The sequence below is a fragment of the Sciurus carolinensis genome, chromosome X, assembly GCF_902686445.1.
Source record: "Sciurus carolinensis chromosome X, mSciCar1.2, whole genome shotgun sequence".
In the NCBI taxonomy this organism is placed as follows: Eukaryota; Metazoa; Chordata; class Mammalia; order Rodentia; family Sciuridae; genus Sciurus; species Sciurus carolinensis.
Genome location: NC_062232.1, coordinates 15,964,739 through 15,985,203, shown reverse-complemented (window position 1 = coordinate 15,985,203; position 20,465 = coordinate 15,964,739). Strand labels below are relative to the sequence as shown.

The 20,465-nt window shown below is 37.7% G+C and overlaps 1 protein-coding gene across 2 annotated transcripts in view; it reads left to right on the top strand.

Moving 5' to 3' along the window:
- Positions 1-261: 261 nt before the first annotated feature.
- Pola1 (DNA polymerase alpha 1, catalytic subunit) overlaps positions 262-20,465 on the top strand; it is a 288,260-nt gene continuing 268,056 nt past the window's right edge. For both annotated transcript variants that reach the window (XM_047536617.1, XM_047536616.1), the window contains exons 1-10: positions 262-418; positions 5,215-5,330; positions 8,670-8,766; positions 10,470-10,550; positions 16,466-16,581; positions 17,257-17,319; positions 18,158-18,250; positions 18,680-18,767; positions 19,041-19,242; positions 19,340-19,518. In XM_047536617.1, the coding sequence (XP_047392573.1) occupies positions 376-418; positions 5,215-5,330; positions 8,670-8,766; positions 10,470-10,550; positions 16,466-16,581; positions 17,257-17,319; positions 18,158-18,250; positions 18,680-18,767; positions 19,041-19,242; positions 19,340-19,518 (1,078 nt within the window). In that variant the 5' untranslated portion in view covers positions 262-375. The remainder of the gene's footprint in view (positions 419-5,214; positions 5,331-8,669; positions 8,767-10,469; positions 10,551-16,465; positions 16,582-17,256; positions 17,320-18,157; positions 18,251-18,679; positions 18,768-19,040; positions 19,243-19,339; positions 19,519-20,465) is intronic.

Below are 20,465 nucleotides of genomic sequence, written 5' to 3'. Positions count from 1 at the left end.
CGCCTCTTTGCCCAGAAAATTATTTCTCAGAACCAGAGAGCCCCTACTCCCACGCGCCCAAATCTTTTCCCAATAGCTTGCGTGCGCCTGCGCAGATTCTCCGCCAAGCTCCTTTTCAGAGCCCGACCGCTTCTTTCTCCAGTTCTCTTCCGGTCTCTTCCCTGCTCGTTTTTCCCTAAGGGGTCATCACAGGGCGCCAAACGCGCGCCCGCGGAAAGGCCCGGGGCGGGGCGCGGCGCCGTGCGGCACGTCAGTGGCCTTCCGGGCGGAAGTCCGTAGCCTCCCAAGCCTCTGATTGGCTTTCAGGCTGGCGCCTATCTCGGCCCCCGCGCCAGTTTCGGGCTGGTTGGCGCGGAATCGGGAGACTGCGGGACCATGGCGCCTGTGCACGGCGACGACTGCGAACTGGGGGCAAGCGGTGAGGGATGACTCCGCGCTCAGGGCACTGGTTGGGGTATGGGGACAGCAGCATGATTGCGTATGGTGGTGGTGGTGGTGTCTCTGCTTTATTTCTTCTGAAGGAGGCGCGTGCCGGGTTCGCCCTGCTGGTCTGCTTGTGCTCAGACCTTAGTGGTTCAGGGCGGGGGCCCTTCTGGTGTCAGACTTGGCATCCTTGCAGGACGGCTTGCAAATCCGAGCCACCCACTGCAGGGTTTTCTGTTTTGGAGACTGTCACATCTCTGTCAGTGGTTCCCCCCGTACTCGCTTGCCTTTTTTTATTTCCTTTGGTAAGTCGTACCCACGTGCTGGGAACAACTTCAGCAAGACTGAGCTCGGTGGGGCACTGGCCTAACCGAGAGTATTTCATTTCTCCCACTCTTAAGTATCCGCTTGAGGACCAAGACAGAACGTATGTGCCTTCCCCTTTCTAGGAACTCCCAGGAAAATTGTTACACTTTGTAACTAGGCAGGAAAGAAAAGCTGCAAGTGCTGACATCAGTCACAAATGGTTTTTGTCTTTTTAGGTAATGGATTTCTACTTTATGCATTAACACTTTCTTTCAAATTATTCTATGGAAAGTTCTTCAAGTGCTTCATAAAAATAGCGTTCCAATCTAATCATTTTGGCAAAGTTCCTAAAAAATACAGCAGTTCAGCATTTCGGATACATTGTATATCACTCAGTCAGTGGTAATCTTTTATTTCCAAAAATAGAATACAAAAATGCAAATGGCTTTGTCTGATTTCTGATTTTTGAACAGTGTTCAACTAAAATGTGACTTAACTTCAGTGAACTTCTAAGTTAAAATCAGATGCTTCACTTTTTTAGCCCAAGCATTACATCTCCTGTCACTCAAATACATCAGCATTAATGAGAACTTGCTTCCTAATCAGCTTCCTTTGCATTCAGCTAGTTGTAAATCACAGATTTCAATTTGGTCTTTAGCCTTTCGTTTTTTAAGACAATTTATTTTGGAGAGTCAACTAGCTGGGATTACAAATCGGATATGGGATGTGAGTATCTGAACAGTCTTTGCAGCCCTCTATCAGTGATTTGCCACTAAGCCCTTTCTTCACCCTAAAAACTGTACGCCATCCGTGAACATCAAGAAATCACTCTCTGGAGGATACTGTGCAATCTTGAGACCCCTCAAGTCATGATGTTGATTAAGTACTTGCTGGGAACTTGTGACTGGAATTTTTCTGTTAGAGCAGACTAAAAGATTGTTACCTGAAAGAATTCTTTTGCAAGCTAGTGTCTTTGCCTGTTTTTGGGGAGGATGGAGGTACTCCAGATGGTAATTTTGAAGCAAATATTTAAATCTTGGTAACTGGATTTTTTCATGCTTATTTCCTTTTTGCTAGTTACTTACATGAAGCATTAGAGATGTGTTCCAAAAAGAAAAATCTGGGTTTTGTTTTTCATAAGTGTTAGCAGGTGGAACAGCTTGACGGCAGTGAAAAGTTGAAAGATTTATAACTGTTTTATGTATGAAAAGAGATCGGGGAGTTTAGCGATCAAAAAAGTGGGTACAGTGGTTCATTTGCAACATTTATTATGTGCATACCAGGCATAGGCATTCTACCAGGCTCTGATGATGGGAAGACTGGACATGGTTTCTGTTTTCATGGAGTCGAAATGAACATCCAGTTATATGCAGTGGTGTGTTGAATCTTCCCTGAAGAAACTGCTTTATTTTTGCTTTCTGAAACTAGACTATGTGCGTGGGGGTATATGTATATGTATGTGTGTTTGACTGCCATGCATCTACACACACAAACATAAACACTAAATGAATTTCTCTTATATTGCTAAGTACAAAGATAACCATCCTCATGTAATCCTTGCAGCTTTATGAAGCAGACAAATGGTTTATTTCCATTTCACGGATGAGGACCCTCAGGTTCTGCATTAGTCAGAGTACTTTGGTGTAAGCTATAAGAACCAATTCTAGCTAATTTAAACTGAAAAAGAATTTATTAGAATTCCATAGCATTTGCACAAATCCTGAAGGACTGGAAATCTGGTCTGCAGGTTGCTTCCCCAGAAACAGTGATTAAAATTGTGCCACAAAACTGGGCCAGTGAGGAGGTCGTTGCCAACCGTGACTAAGTACTTGATGCTAGATCTTGTACCTGGGGACATTGCTGGCACTGTTGTCCAACATTCTCAATCTTCCTGTAGCTCTTGCTACTTCTAGAATCTTCCTTAAGCCCACATCTCTCATTGGGACATTAGCCACTGATGTAAAGTCTGAGCAGGTTTTCTAATTGTTAGAGCCTATTTTAATGCCCTTGCCCCAGCTGCAAGAGTGTTTGGGAAAGGGAACTTTCAGCTTGTAAACGAATAGGCTTTGTGAACCCATGAGACTTAAGATGCAGGGATGGGGGGTGTCCAAAAACTTTCAGATGCTGGGCAGATTCAAACAAGACAGCTGTCCACTGCTGAACTGGTTAACTGGTAGTCTCATGTCATCTACTAAATGGTAGAACTGCGATGTGCTACTTATTAATTTCTTAGTTCTTCTGCTCACTCTATACTCATGTCAAACTTACCTTCTGCACTGATTTTTTTCTTGGTTCCTGGGTACACCTTGCATTTATATCCCTTTGTAGTTTGGCTCACACCTCTTCCTCTGTTTGTTCCACTTTTTTACCCTGTTCTCTGATGGTGAAATTCTTTCTAGGCCTGTACTGGAGACCTCCCCTATGAAAACTTCCCTGATTTCTCAGGCAAAATTAATGGCTCTCTTCTCTACATTTCCTTGTATGCTGTTCTTATCTCTCCTACGGCACTGTATTTATATTATGATGATAATCTCATGGTCTTTTGCTTTACTTGACTGTGAGCCCCTTGAGGCTACAGGCAGCTCTGTCTTGTTTGTAATTGTATGGCAAATCCTATTTAGTGGAGCAGTGTTTCCTGTGGTCCATTTGAAGACCTACAGGTTTTGTCAGATATCAAGGGAGTCTTAAAGGGAATATACTGAGGCTAGCTTTTCACTCTTATTGATCATGTTTAATAATCTCTGAAACCTTTTCATGTAAGCCTGCTTAAGATTTTTAAATCATTTGAATTACACACAAAATTTTGTGACTGTCATTATTAAGTACCCACATTACTTAATTTTTACTTAATGCCTTTCCAAAAATGAATTTAAAAGTCAAATGTGAAAGTCAAACAATAGGCTAAGATGTTATAGAGATTCCATTTACAAAAAACTAAAAAAATAATATTCTCTAATTATACTTGACCTTTAAGATATAATTTTCAACAGTTTATTGCCAGTATTTGTTACATGTTCTTTTAGATTGTTTCTTATGCTTCAGTCAAGCAAACAACTTATTGTTATGAATATGCCATTGGGATTGGAACTTTTAGGATGCCTCTTATCAATATATCTCCCTTTTTGTGCCTACTCATTTTAATAAATTAATTAGTACCAAATACAATAAATGGCTGCTGAGCCTAAACTTATGGCTGGCAGGCAGCACTGTTGTCTTGATTTGCTTATTCATCAGCTGGTATGTGAAAGTCTTAATTCTGTGTATGAATTCTTTTCAATATGCATGTGGGGTGGTCAGTTCATAATGACCAAAAGCATGAAGAGTTCAAAAGTTTAATGAGTGAATGCTGGGATCCTCTGATATTTCAATCATTTTTGACAAACACATTTTAACCTTGGTAGTTTTTTACTATCATCCTATAATATCATAATCAACTGAGGTCTTAAAGTCAGTGATAGAATTAATAATCTCCTTAAAACCATCTTTGTTTTTGTTGTTGTTTTGTTCTCCTCTTATCCTGTCATGACCTTTCAATACCTCTGTGAACTTCTTTTTTAAAAATAATTCTACTTTTAATTTGTTAATTTTGCATCTTTATATAGTACCATCTTTTATTAGAATTATGATACCATCTTTGTTAAATACCCCTAAGCCCCCATTCTGTTTCTCTTTGAAATTCAAGGTACTTTATCTGAATTCTATTAGGGCATGTATTCTAAATAATTTTTTTAGACCCAATTGCTACTTATCTCCTACATTAGATTATAAGTAGGGTGAACACAGGCACCATGTCTTTTGATCTTTTTGTCCATCATAGCACCTAGTACTTTGCAAAGAACAGAGCCTTCTTAAAAGCTTTCAAATGTTGATTAATAGGAAACAAAATGAATTGTTCTTTTATGACCCACTGGATTAATTGTGGCCTGTCATTTCTAATGGAAAGGCTATGGACTAGCTAATAGCTAATCTCTCTTCCCTAATATTTCTGTAGGATATCAGTTGGATTTGAGATTTTTCTCATTTTATTTTGTGGAAAAAATTAACATTGGCTTCAGTTGTAACAGGATCTTAGAGAAGATTTTTGAAGAGTTACAGGATCTGCATATTTGGCCATGAACATTTTGAATTATTTTACATTATAATAATACATTTAATATTACATATAATATTAAAATTGTGTATTGTTGACTAGAAATGTTCTTCATTTTGGGGGAGGAGGGTACTGGGGATTGAACTCAGGGGCACTTTACCACTGAGCTACACCCCCCTGCCCTTTTTATTTTGAGACAGGGTCTCACTAAGTTGCTTAGGGCCTCACTAAGTTGTTGAGGATGGCCTTGAACTTGCAGTTCTTGATTCAGCCTCCCTAGTCACTGGGATTATAGGCATGCACCACTATGCCTGACTGTTCTTCATTTATGAGGGAAGATGACTGAAAATTTTATAACATCTTCCATACATTTGTGTTTCTTTCACTTGTGTCAGATTCAGGAAGTTTTGTAACTTCTCGGGCCCGGCGAGAAAAAAAGTCAAAGAAAGGTCGCCAAGAAGCGCTAGAAAGACTGAAAAAGGCTAAAGCTGGTGAGAAGTACAAATATGAAGTAAGTAACCACTTTCTTTTTTCTCCTGTGCTTCATGTAATTTATAGCTTGCAGGTAGTCTTATATCAACTCTGTCACTGTATTAGTCAACTTTTTGTCCCAGTGACCAAAAGATCTGACAGGAACAACATAGAGGAGGAAAAGTTTATTTTGGCTCACTGTTTCAGAGATTGAGTTCATGGTTGGCCAACTCCATAGCTCTGGGCCATAGGTGAGGCAGAACATCATGGCATAAAGGCATGGCACAGGAAAGCAGCTCAAACATGACAACCAGGAAGCAGAGAGAGAGATCTCTGCTCACCATAGACAAAACATAAACCCCAAAGGCACACCCCAGTGACCTAACTCCTCCAGCCACACCCTACCTGCCTACATTTAATCCCTAGTTAGTCCATGTCAACCAATCCACTAATTAGGTTAAGGCTCTCATAACCTAATCATTTCACCTCTGAACATTCTTGTATTGTCTCACACATGAGCTTTTGGTATATGCCTCATACTTAAACTGTAATAATCACCAATTAGAAATATTCATGTGTTTCAAGCTTCTCGTAATAGTAATTTCTTAATATTGAACAAGTGTGGGAATGAGGTAGATTTAGAGATTATGGAGAGTACTCAATCCTTAAAAGTTCCTGAAAAGTATTTTACAGATGAGTTTAAAATTCCAAGATTAAAGTAGTTATATCTATATTTTCCTTATTTGGTATGATGCATCTCTGTGAAGCCTCATGGCTTCTTTGGGGGAACTGAGAGATGCTTTTACTTTAAAGTCTTCAGCAGTCTAGTTAAGTACCTTGTCCTTGGACAGTACTGTTTTATTTGCAAGGGAGTGGAGACTTGAACCTTACTTCTTCAGTGTTCTGCTTGTAAGATTGAATTAATGCTTTTGTGACCATTTTCCTCTGCTCACTGCTTTTGGCCTGTAGATAAAAAATAAAGTGATTACCATCTGCATATCATTGTCTAGCTTCACCATTAGCACTCTCTCTGGGTATCTTAACTGCCAAGACTAGAAAGTGATTAATGCTAGAAAATAATAACAACTAATATGTTTTTGAACTAACACACTATTCTAAGTGATTTTACTAATATGTTTATTCATTTAATCCATCTGGTTACCATATGAAATTAGATTCTATGACTAACAACAGTTTGCAGGTGAGCTATCTGAGGCACAGAAGTTTAGTGAGGTCACAGTGGCAGATCCTATATTTGAACCCAGGCAATATGACTTTGGAATATGCACATTTCACTATGGCCTTTACTGTACTGGGCAATTAAGCAAATAGAAGAGGATTTTTGCCATGTGGCTGGCACCATTTGTTCAAGTTAAGGGAGGCAACCAGATAATAAAGGGTTGCTAAAAGAATTACAGTGAAGCAAGAGTAAAGCATTTTTAATGTAGGTACTTCTATAAAGGAGTTTTGTGGGGCATTTCTGATATTGGCACAATTTGGCCGATTACTCTTTTAAATACTGTGATATTAATTGTGTGATTCCAAGAGTTCATGCTGAGCAGTAGCAATATGGTTTTTTAAGGTAGAGACACCTGGGGTGGGATTGTAGCTCAGTGGTAGAGTGCTTGCATAGCATGCACAAGGCCCTGGATTTATTCTCCAGCACTAATAAAGAGTCAAAAGGACTTTTTATTCAAAATTATTTTTTAAAATAGTTTTCTGAGCCAGGTGCAGTGGTGCATGCCTGTTATCCCAGCAACTTGGGAGGCTGAGGCAAGAGGATGACAAGGTTGAGGCTGGCCTCAGCTACTTAGTGAGACACTGTGTCAAAAATTAAAAGGGACAGGATTTAGCTCAGTGTTAAAGCATCCTGAATTCACTCCTCAGTTTTCTGGGGTCTTCCTAATAGTATATAAATCAGCTAGGCACAGTGGCACACACCTATAATCCTAGTGACTGATGAGAATGAGGCAGGAAGATTGCAAGTTCAAAGCCAACCCCATAAACTTAGCAAGACCCTGTCTCAATATAAAAAAAATAAAAGGAACTGGGGATGTGGCTTAGTGGTAAAGTGCCCCTGGGATCAATCCCCAGTACCATCCCCTCAAAAATAGTATAAAAATTAATTACTTAAAGGAGAAACAAAGTATGCCTTCAGCCAACAAAAATAATTATGCCAGCTCCCTCCAAAAAAGAAATTTGGTTAATAAAATAGTATTAATTAGACTAGTTTGCATGTGGCTTGTTAATAATTTAGGGTAGATAGTTTTTTACCAAATGGTCAAAGGCCAAATCAGTATTTGCCAGTGATCCCTACAGAGTAATTTGGAAAAGAGGTGAAATGAAGTCTAGTCCTATAATTGTTATAAGCCTTATAGGTGTGGCAAAAATTCAGTCAGCTCTGGTCACCAAGCTCTCAAATCTCTGTGTCCCAGGTTTTCTCCTAGAGGCTTAGCTCTTCAGGTAGAGTTAGGCATCTTCCCCCATACTCTATTTGAAAAGTGGAGAACTCTTGAGAGAAGGTGGGTATTTTTCATGAGGTATCTATGAGAACTTGCTAATTAACTCACCAGATTCTCATTTGGGCTGTCTGTGACCCCCATGGGCGGTGGCAGCAATGGTGTGCACCTATTATTTTGTGAAGAGGTATTCTGCTTTATTTGTACCAGTAGCTCTTGGTGCTCTGACCCTTTGGCAGTCAGGCAGCTAGTGTGATTGGAGGACCTGGCTACTTTCTCTGGACTTGCCTTTCAAACAGCTCAGCATTTAAGTCCCTGTCCAGTTTCAAAACCCGAGAGTGGTGGAGGATCAGTGGTGAAGCAAAGAGGGATCACTCAAAAACATTTTCTTGTTTGCTTATAAAAGAATATGTTTGTTTTGCTAAATTTTTGGAGGGGGCTGGATGAGGGAGATTTTCCTTTTGCATTTTATTTAGTTGGTCAAACAAGCATTAAAATTATTGACTATTTGTAGAACAGCTAGTGGAGAAAGAGATGGTATGCCTTACAGGTTTGCTAAGTATAGGAGATTCCAATCTAGAAATTACAAGTGAATAATCCCCAAAGCAGCTAATGAAGAATTGGCTATAATTCAGTTTGTTTTTTATGAAGTAGTTGAGTAATTGATGGTGTGACAAGTGTATTATGCTAATGGAGTCATTTAATATCTTATGTTAACACCCACCTAAAAGGAATACTAAGTTAATTGATGTCTATTTAAGGAAAACCCTGTAGTGGTGTTGAATGTCAGAACTCATGATTTGGTTGCAGCTTCTCCGTCAGGCTGCCATTCCCGTTTCAATTTGACAATTTTTTTTCATAAGAATTATTTAACACTTTCACTCCGTTTGAAGCTTTTTCTCAAACTTGTATAATGGCAGATTGAGGACTTCACAAGTGTTTATGAAGAAGTTGATGAAGAACAGTATTCAAAGCTGGTTCAGGCACGGCAGGATGATGACTGGATCGTGGATGATGGTATGTAGGAAGAAATTACCTGCCAGGCACTGTGTTAGTTGCTTTTTGTAGATTTTCATGTGGAGTTGCTCCTTTGCCTGGGTAGATGTAAGGCATTGTTAGAATCGTACCTTTGGTTTGGATCATTTTTAGTTATTTGAGGATGAGGAAGCAGAACAATAAAAGTTTGATTTGGCAACATTTTGGAGAATCAAGGCACATACCTGAAGATAAACTATAAATCCCCCAGGAAATGATTGTTTGGGAATTGTCAAGATGTGCAAGACTCTGTGTTCAATCCTTAGCACCAAAAAGTGGGGGAGGGTGAATTGGGAGGAGCCATGTTCCTGTAGGGCCAAAAGACAGCATCTGAATTAAGGAATACAGGTTCAAGCTCTCTTTTCTATTTTCCCACTCTGTGACTTTGACCAAGTTACTTAATGCCCGTGAACCACAAGTTTTTGTTCTATAATGTGGAGATAAGAAAACTATCTCCCGAACTGCTGTGAGGAATACATGCAGTTTTAGGTATGAGAGGTAATATGAGCAGTGGAAAGCACTGGAACAGCTGGTCTTGCTGGGTGCGATGGCTCATGCCTATAATCCCAGTAAAGCACCTTTTTTTGTGGGGAGGGTACTGGAGGTTGAACTCAGGGGCACTCAACCACTGAGCCTTGCTTTTGCTGAGGCTGGCTTTGAACTTGTGATCCTCTTGTCTTAGCCTCTCAAGCCGCTGTGATTACAGGCGTGCGCCACCATGCCCAGCTAACGCAACCTTTTTTTTTTTTTAAGCTGAAGTTTTCTAGCACACTCTTAACAAAACACCCTTGCAACTTCTTCCCTCCCACCTCCCTCAAGCCAGTGAACAAGTACAGACAGTATTCTGTTCAGAGGTGGCTTAACAATTCCAAACAGTATTTCCCATCACTTTTTTTTAAATTTATTTTTATTGTAAACAAATGGGATACATGTTGTTTCTGTTTGTACATGGAGTAACAGCATACCATTTGCATATTCATACATTTACATAGAGTAATGATGTTTGATTCATTCCTTTATTTTTTCCTTCCCCCCCACTCCTCCCACCTCTCTTTTCCCTCTATACAGTCCCTCCTTCCTCCATTCTTGCCCCCCCTTACCCCCGTTATGTGTCATCATCCGCTTATCAGTGAGATCATTCGTCTTTTGGATTTTTGAGATTGGCTTATCTCACTTAACATGATATTCTCCAGTTTCATCCATTTGCCTGCAAGTGCCATAATTTTATTATTCTTTATAGCTGAGTAATATTCCATTGTATATATATACCACAGTTTCTTTATCTATTCATCAATTGAAGGGCATCTAGGTTGGTTCCACAGTCTGGCTATTGTGAATTGAGCAGCTATGAACATTGATGTGGCTGTATCTCTGTAGTATGCTGATTTTAAGTCCTTTGGGTATATGCCTAACACAACCTTTTGTAGCTAGGTTTTTGATCCTGTGGGCCAAATCATTTCCCTATTTCACCTAGCTAGGTATAGTATATATTTGGTTTTGATGCCACATCTGCTGTGTGGATGACTTGCCACATCTGACACCTGTTTGAACAGGATTCTGCTGCACTTAAAAATGGAACAGACCAGGAGACCAGGAGTGGGTACCAAAGTATTCTTTTTGCTTTGGCTAAAATATTATTGGTTACTGTGGAAACTTTATCTCAATATTAAATTTTGCTCCTGCAGATGGTACTGGTTATGTGGAAGATGGCCGAGAGATTTTTGATGATGACCTTGAAGATAATGCTCTTGATACCAGTGAGAAAGGTACCTCCAAGAGAATGTCATTTTGAGATTTAAAGAATTATCTAAAGTTTAAGATGACTTGGTATTCTGATACAGTTTCCCTTTGAGGGAGGAGGGCCCCCTGCAACTATTTTTAGATAGAGAATATGTTCTAATAGTGAGAGAATCATAATTGTGTAGAAAATTAAATGTAAGAAACAAATCACCACCAGAAAGTAAAAAGTTTCATGTTTCTATTGAAATTTTTAGTCCTCTGGTCAATTTAGAGTTGCTGGTATTGAGGGCTGCCACAGTAAGTGATGTCTTTTAATTCCTACTGAAATGATGGTCTTGGAATTTTAGCTCTTCAATAATAAGTTTAGAACTAGTGTAATCAGCTTGTTTTGTTTAATTGAAATTTAAAATGGTGTGAATGAATGTGTCAAATTTTCTTAACTGCACAATTATTGGTATTTTTTTTTTCAGGGAAACAAGCCAGATTTAGTTCTGTAAAATGAGAATGGGAAGTTCTCATTGGTATTTTTTTTTGTTTAGTTTGTGAATTAGTCTTCTACCACCAAGTGATAGATCAAGGTTCAGCAAACTATGGCATATTCACAGCCAGTTTTTTGAAAAAAACAAAACAAAACTTCATTGAGAGATAACTCACATGCCATACAGTTCACCAATTTAAAGTATACAATTCATTGGCTTTTAGTGTAGTCATAGAATTGTGCAGGTACCACCATAGGTTATTTTAGAACATTCTCCATTAACACCCCACACATCTTACCTGTTTTTATATAGCCCTTGAGTTAAGAAAAGTTTTTATATTTACAAAGTGTGTTTTTTGAAAAAAGAAAAATGTAAAGAATACATAGTTTTGTTACAGAATCCTATTTGACCACAAAGCCTTACATCTGTGCTATCTGCTCTTTACAGAGGGACTGGATTCTAATTTGCACATTTGTGTTTTGCAACATTTGTTTCCTCTTTCCAACCATTGATACAGACTAATTTTTGATGAATATTTTGAACTTTAGCAGTGTCTAAGAATAAAGACTCTTGTCTGCTTAACCACAGTATCATTATTGTCTATAGTAAAATGTCTCCAGTTTGCTGAGTAATGTCTCTTACAGCATTTTTTTTGTAGTATTGGGAATTGACCCAGGCCTTGCTTAGTGTGCACAAGACCCTGGATTCATGCCCTTCTTCTCTGGAGAGCATTCCGTTCCCTTAGCGTTGATAATAAATTCGATCTCCTGGTTAAGATGATACAAATTTCTTGTAAAACTACCTTTCCCTCTTTGTCATTAATGCAAATGTGTGGTGATGATTTGAGACCATGTATATATCCCATATTCCCTTGAATTTTCACCCAGTGCTTTCAGCATCTGTTGATGATTCTCTCCTTTTTAATTTTATTATTTTTGAGATGGAGTCTTGCTATGTTGCCCAGGCTGGCCTTGAACTTCTGGGGTCAAGTGATCTTCCTGCTTAAGCCTCCTTAATGACTGGGTCTACAGGTGCATGCCACTGCACTCAGCTTCTTTCCTTTTTAAAATTATCACTTCAAACTCATGGGTTTCTAGAGGATTTACTGTTAAAATTCATTGTTATCGCTTTTCCTTTCGATGTTCAAATTATCCTGGATTTGGCCAGTGGGAGTGGAACCCCTTTTAGGTGTCTCCTGTATCCTTTTGATATGATTCCATCAGTATATGAGCATTTCCTTGCTATCAGAGCCAAGAAGATGTTCAAGGTTACCTTGTACTCTTCCTATACCAGAGCTGGAATCAACTGCTTCTCTCCAGCCTCTTGGTTCCTTTCATGGGGAATGTTGTTTAAATCTGGGGAAGGGATACGTTCATTGCTCTTTGGTATGATGGCTTCTAGGCCCTTTCGGTAAACAACTAGGAAATTATGTTCTGAATTCATACTGATAAGTTTTATCCCAGTCCATTGCTACCGAATTCTTCATCTTCTCAATTCTGTATTTGTATACTTTCAATGAAAATCCTTGTCTTTTGAAATATACACATTTTTTTAGAATTACTAAACCAAAACCTCTGTTAACAACCTTTCTAAATAAAGTGTATGATTTCTTCACAATTTTCTAGTTCTTGGCATTTATCACACTAAAGGTCTATCTTGAGAGTTTTGTGTTTAGGAGTTATATTAAGTAGTTTTTTCTTTTATCATTTTACAGGTTCATTTGTTTTTGTGTTCAGATTTTTAAAAGTCTTCTCTATTTTTTTAAAATATTATAAAGTAACTATATGATATAAAAATAAAAAAGATACCGAGATATATGCAGAAAAGTCTTGCTCTTATTCCTGTGCCTTCTGTCTTATTTTTACCCATCTCTCTAAATAACCATTTTAATTAGTTTCTGGTTTATCTTTCCTTTGTTTACAGTTATAAAAAAATGTTTGATTTTCCCCCACATGGGATGTTATTTATTCATTCATCTATTAGAGTATGAATTGACCAGTTTCTGCCAACCTATGTAATGTAGAAACTCTATACACTGGTATCCTTTGGTTGAATTGTGGCTAATTGTGTATTTGTAGTTTATGTGAGTCTGGGAAGAATAGAATGAGCCTGTGTGCAGCATTATCTCCCAGAATCAAGGAGGCCTGTATTAGAGTTATGTCTATATTGTTAATTACATCAACTAGACATAGTCCCTATCACCTATATAGATTTTAGTTTTGGTCAGCTGCAACTTAGGAAGTTGGACTGGTTAAGGAGCTTCTCAAAGAGAGGACCCACATCCCACTCACTCCAGGGCTGATCACAGGAGCAGACATGAAGGAAGTATGCAGTATTTGTCAAATAAATGAGCCATCACTGTATGTCATATTGTTATCTTTCCTGGCAATATATTAGTAAAGAGAGTGATTTGACATTCTGGAAGAAAACTAGTTTTAGAAATTTGTATTTCATGCTTTTCCTCTACCATTCACCCACAAGTCCCCATTGTTTCAGTGTACCTCACTGGGAACCCAAGTAAGGTCACAAGATCTTAGGAAGGCAAATGCAATTCTGAAACCCACTTTATTTTTATTTTTATTTTTTTAGTTGTCGATGAACCTTTATTTTATTTATTTATTTTATGTGGTGCTGAGAATCAAACCCAGTGCCTCACACATTCTAGGCAAGCACTCCACCACTGAGCTATAACCCTAGCCCCTGAAATTCACTTTAAAAACTTATAAGAAATTGTAGTTTTGCCTAGAAGTACAAGGTCAGCTCTTTATGGTGTGTGGATCCAGTCCCTGGCATGTTGTTTTCAACTAGAGATGGAGAAAAATATTCATCAAGTTCAAATGAAGAAAAATAAGTGGGAAGGCACAATAAAACAAACACTAAGTTCTGGAACATTTTAACCCTTAGTTTATTCTGTTTTCAAACTGCTCCAGTTGGTCTCAATAAAGATACAATTTTCTTCATGCAATTCTCTGGTCTCACATTTTTTACAAATGTACTGCAAACCTTTTCACAGCCTTGCCATGTGAAAAATATCTGTTTTTATTGCAGTAGAATACATATAACAAAATATACCATTAGTGAAATTTAGTACATTTGCAGTGTTTGCAGCCATTACCATTATCTAGTTCCAGAACATTTTCTTCACCCCAGATGGAAACCCCATACTCATTAAATAGTCACTCTCATCTTACTTCCCTTAGCACCTGGCAACCATTAATCTGCTTTCTACTTCTTTGGTTTTGCCTGTTGTGGACATTTTATATGACTAGGATCATACAATATGTGACTTTTGTGTCTGGCATCATTTACTTAGCATACTGTTTTAAAGTTTAATCCATGTTACATAGCATGTATTAGTACTTGATTCTTTTTTATGACTGAATAATATTATGTGGATATGTGTCCCCTATTTTGTTTACCCATTCATCAGTTGATGGGCACTGGCTTATTTCTACCTTTTTAATGCTGCTATGAACGAAGTGTTCAAGTTTTTGTTTGAATACCTGTTCTTGTTTTTTTGGAGTATATACCTAGGAATGGAGTTGTGTTATGTGTTTCTATTTTCTTTCTTCCACAAAAGTTACTGTCTGTAGATAGTTTTGTAGTTTGTTTTTTTCACTTAGTATATTCTAAAAATCACTTCATATTAGTACTTAACAGACTTTTCTTTATTATTTATGTCTGTATGACTGCATAGTACTCCATTATATTGATATGCTGTCACTTATTAATTTCCTTGGGTGGACATTTATTTTCAATAATTTGCTATTACAAATAGTGCCACATCCAATAACTCTTATGCAGATGATGTTTTCCTCAGGGACAATTCCTAGAAGAGGGATTGTTGGCTCAGAGAGTGTGCACAAAATTTTTATTAGATGTTGACAAGACATTGCCAAGTTCTTCCTAGGAGTTGTCCTTTTGTACCCTCCCATGAACAGTGTATGAATGTGTGTTTCCCCAAAGCCCTGCTAACAGTATGTTGTCAAACTTCTGAATTTTTGCCAGTCTGATATGTGAGAAGTGGCATCTCAGTGTGGTGTTCATTTGCATTTATTTTATACATAAAGTTCTGGATTTTTTAATTTAATTTAATTTTTTGATTCATTGTACACAAATGGAATACAACTTTTCATTTCTCTGGTTGTACACAAATGGATCTTTTCATAAAACTTGATTACCACTTATATGTTTGTATTTATTGCTCACTTTCCTTTTGAGTTTCGATTGGTTGTTTTAGGTCTTTATATCAAGGAAATGTTTATTGGGGAAGTTGACCCTTTATCTGTGATACATATTGCAAATACATTTTCCTGGTTTTTCTTTGAACCCTTTTCTGGTTTAATTGGATTTATCAATCTGTTTTTTACTTGCAAGTGGATTTAGAATTAGTAGAAAGATTTTTACCATACCCAGCTTACAAAGGAATTTGCTTTTTTAAAGTACTTGTGTAGTTTTATTTTTGAAAATTTCATTTTGGTGTTTATATGGATCTTACAAATGGATAGCCAACACTATTTATTAAGAAGTCCATCTTTCCCCAAGTGAGTAAGTTGTCACCTTTATTATATACTAAATTTCCATACATGATTAGGTCTCTTTTCTAGACTGTATCTTTTACTTCATCTGGTCTCTCTATGTGTATGCCACTACCACACTATTTTAATTATTCATTTAATTTTTTTGAAATTGAGAATATTTGGGGATGAATAAAAAAGTGAGATTAAAATTGACAGTATTAGGAAGTTGATTTACACATGACCAGAAGAGAAAAACGTGGCAAAAGTTTTCCTTTAGTGAGCAAATGTTTCTCTGCTGTTTAGTGTTAATATGACAAATTGTAAATTTGTCTAGTTGCTGTTCCTCATAAAATGGAAATCAGGATGCCACAGTATCATAACTTGCAATTCCACTTTTTACAGTTAAGTTGTTCTGTCAAATTACGTGTAAAACCGAAGAGATGATTTCATGAAGGCTACTAGGATAAACACTTGATTCCAGATTTGTTTTAGTTATACATGACAGTAGAATATACTTTGATACATGGAGTATAATATCTCATTCTTCTGGTTATACATGAAGTAGATTGCCACCAGTTGTATAGTTATATATGTATACAGGGTAATAATGTCTGATTTATTTTACAATCTTTCCTATCTCCTGTCTCACTTTCAAAAAAGCTTTTTCTTCACACTAACAATTGCAATTAAATGGTCACGCTTAACTCATCCTGATAGTTAATTTGTGTTTTATCAGTTTTTGTAATAACATTTAGCCCAAGTTTTTGAATATAGCTTATTTTAAAGTTTCTTCTCTATGCACCTTGTGTAAAATCTTTATATGTTTGTATTTTGAATTCTTAATATTTTTCTTCCCAAATTCTCATATACAGAGAACAAATGACTAGCTTTTTGGTTTCCATTTTGACTTGGGACCATTTGTGTTTCTAAATAATTCAATAGGAAAGGATGCTAAAACACACAACAGAGGCAAGAGGAATGTAAAGAAATCTGCAGTGACAAAACCAAACAATATCAAGTCAATGTTCATTGCCAGTGCTGGAAAGAAAACCACAGATGTGAGTTTCATGGTTTCTGTATATTTTGTCTTTTCCTTTGAGAAATGAATTTAATATATGATTATACAAATATTAGCTGCTCAATACATATTTGACAACATTTTTCCAGCTTCACTTACTAAGTTGACTTTAGATTTCAAGTGAATTTAGGCATCTCAGTGGTTAGAACTTGGGAGATAGAAAAGAAAGACTGAGCATAAAAACTGAATTGAAAGTGTGTTTCATTTCAGTGACTAACAGGAAGATCATGGAATGAGAATGAAAATAGACGATGGGAACTATAAATTTAAAATTTACAGCCTGGTGTGGTGGCACATGCCTATAATCCCAGAGGCTCAGGAGGCTGAGGCAGGAAGATTTCGAGTTCAAAGCCAGCTTCAGCAAAAGTGAGGTGTTAAGCAACCTGTCTCTAAATAAAATACAAAACAGGGCTGGGGGTGTAGCTCAGTGGTCAAGTGCCCCTGAGTTCAATCTCTGGTGCCTACCCCACCTCAATTTCTTTTACATATACACAGGTGGTAGTTAAAATTCGTGAATAGATAAGAGCACTTAGTATGAATGAAATGAAGAGGTAAGGACTGATTAGTTAGGTTCTTCCTTTCATGGTCATGTGTGGTCTGGGCGAAAATTTTATGTGCAGGGTTTTCTCATTTTGCCTTCCTTTATAATCTGTAGAAAGCTGTAGATTTGTCTAAGGATGAACTGCTAGGTGACATTCTACAAGATCTGAACACTGAGGTAAGTGATTCTCTGGGAGTTGTAAAATGTGCAGGGAACAGGTTTTAGAAATAGTTCAGTAGTTGTACAGAATAGACTCGTTAGAAGTTAAAAAATGCAAGGACAATACCACCAAAACAAATGTCCCACAAAAATAAAAATAAAATCTTCTAATTAGTTTCTTCTCACCATTTTAGGTGAGTAGTTTCCAGCTGTTACAGCTATGTGATTATGTAGATGGGGCTGTGTGGGTGTATGTTGGAAGTAGTAAGAATACACCTAGGAGTCAGTTCTGTGAATGCTTACTGCTTGTGTTCAGTTGCTATAGCATATGTTCCTTAAATAGGTTGAAGCCTGTCAGTCTACACAATCAGGCGTAAGATCCTTGTCTTTAATTCTGAGTGGGAGCAAAGAAAGAGTATCCTATCCCTGATCAAACTCAAATAGGCTGATCTGCACTGTGAATTTGAAATTTGGCCATTTCTCATAAAGGCTAAGTGCTTATTTAGAAGTGTATTTCTAAGTGACTGTTGATCAGGATGACTAGCATCAACACTATGCAGTTGTATGTATCTTGATAGTTTTTAAATGTAATACTCTGGAAGGATAAGTGAAAGACTGTTAAATTTTAAAAAGAAAAGAATTGGTGAGGGGTGGATTCAGTATCTATTCAGGTTTTCTAGTGATTTCTGTAGTATTGTTGCTATAGTAACCACAGTACCTGAACATAGATCCTGTGGGGGGAGCAGGGAAGGGAAAAAAAGTGCTTATTGGGTTTCAGTGAGCAAAGAAATGTACTTTATCTATTACGTGGTAAACCAAGCCTGGCAGTGAATGTCTGTCTTACCCTTCCTTTTAGACACCTCAAATAACTCTTCCACCTATAATAATGCCTAAAAAGAAAAGATCCACTGGAGCTTCTCAGAATCCTTTTGCTGTGCACACCCCCAAGGTAAAGTGTGTAGAGGTACCCTGTCTTGATTTATGATATTGTTTTAAATTTATTTGTTTTTGCTTTTCTATTTGAAGGAAATGCCTTTGAATTTATTTTTGATTTTTAAAATTAGGACTGTCATTCAATATATAGTTTCATGTATTTCAAAATAGCATGTGCCTGCTTTTTTCATAGTACATTTTGTAGTAACTAATATGTGTTTATTATAGGTATTACAACTGTGCTAAATGCAATAATTTTCCTCCTGGAAACAAGTATTTTTTTTCTGTAAACCAAGGTAACAGTAAAATAATTGAAGCTGTTAAATTAATAATATATAAAACCTTTTTATAAATGGGAACTGTCATTATCTCTGGTCAAGGTAGGACAGTTGCATATTTTTCGTATGCAAGTCTTAAGTGACTAAACATTTAAAAATGTTTACAGGCAATTCCTTCAGGAAAAACTGCTTCCCCTGTCTCCAGAAAGGAGCTTTCATTAACTCCTGTTCCTCTTAAACGAGCTGAATTTGCTGGTAAGTCTGATGTCAGGCAGAAATGCAAGAGTGTTGAGCAGTTGCTGTCACAGTGGTAGAAGAGCTGGAGGCAATTGTGAAGGTATTGTGATGGCAAGTCTGAGTATGAAAGATTTGGATTCATAGTGCTAAAAGTTAAAAACATCCAATTTGGAGATTAAAGGGAAATACAAGCATAGTGTAGGAAAAGGGATGTGCTGATATTTCAGTGTTGGGTAAACCTTTGTGCATCAGGAACTAGCATGTGACAGGAATATATGCTTATGCCTACAGGAGAGCTGGTGCAACCAGAGTGTCCAGAAGATGAGCATGAGTCAGGGGAAATGGAGTTTGAAGATGGTGACTTCGATGAACCCATGGAAACTGAGGACGTGGACATGAAGCCTGTGGCTACCAAAACTTGGGACCAAGAGAGTGAGCCAGCAGAGTGGATGAAACACAAGGCAGATCCTAGGAAAGAGACCATGTCTTGCTTGTAAGAGCATTTTCTGATTATTATTTTTTTCCTGGCAAATAGCACTCTAATTAATCTATTAGATTTTGAAAGATTTTGGAAAATTTGATTTCTGCAGGGGAAATTTTCTCCCAGATGTCTCTTGTTGGGGCATTGATCAGGAAGACGACAGCAGTTTCTCAGCACAGGAAGTTCAAGTGGATTCCAGTGAACTGCCATTGGTAAAAGGGACAGATGAAGAACAAGTGTTCCAGTTTTATTGGCTGGATGCTTATGAAGATCAGTACAACCAACCAGGTAATCAAAGATAAAATAAACATATGTCTTGATGGAATAGCAAGTTTTCCCTTAAATACTTAGTGAGGAAAATTGGCACAGGCTTTGCCCTCACGTATGTGCATTGTAGAAGAGCAGTATGTTCATTGTAACATACATGAGCCACCTTGGTGGAGAGGAGCTGTGATGTGAATAGTCCTTAAAAATGCCTATTCCAAAAATCAGTTATATGGGATTTTTGAATGTGCTTGTAGTTTGCCATTGATATATCTAAAGTTACAGGATACTTCAAATGGAATCAGTCATTAATTTGTCTCTTTATTTAGCAAATTGAATACCTGTTGTATTCACTGAGGGGGGTGAACAAACTGCACAAATTCCCTATGCTATAATATGGCTTATATTTTAATGGGGTGGGAGTGGGTGGGGGGAAACTGGCAGTAAATAAAAGAAACTGGTAAATGATGTAAAAGGGAGCTAGTTGGAGGATTGTCAGTGAAGGCCTGTCTTAAGAGATGATTCCTGAGCTAAGATGTGAGGCACATACAGAGTTGAGGAAAGGGCATCTCAACTTAACAATCCAGTAAGTGGGAAGGACTGGCAAGAAGGAGGACTGTGTGATTGTAGCAGTTATCAAGTGACAAGATTGGTATGCAGTGAAGTTGGAGATAAACCAAAAGCCCACATATTGATGGATGGTCCCATAATTGAGTTATATTTCAACAGGAACTCTCTTGTCTGTGAAGAGAATAGGCAGAGCATGTGTGTGCATGCTTGTACATATACTTGTAGAAGGATGGTCTGTAGTGGGGTAGGAAAGTGCAGAAGCCTTGGAGATTGGTCAGTCCAGGGCAGAGGTGCTAGTTACCTGGACCCTAGAGGGTAGGAAGGAGAGAAATGAAGGCATTTAATAAGTATTTGACACAAACTTATTGATGGATTGGATTGGGGCTTTGATGGAAAGGGGG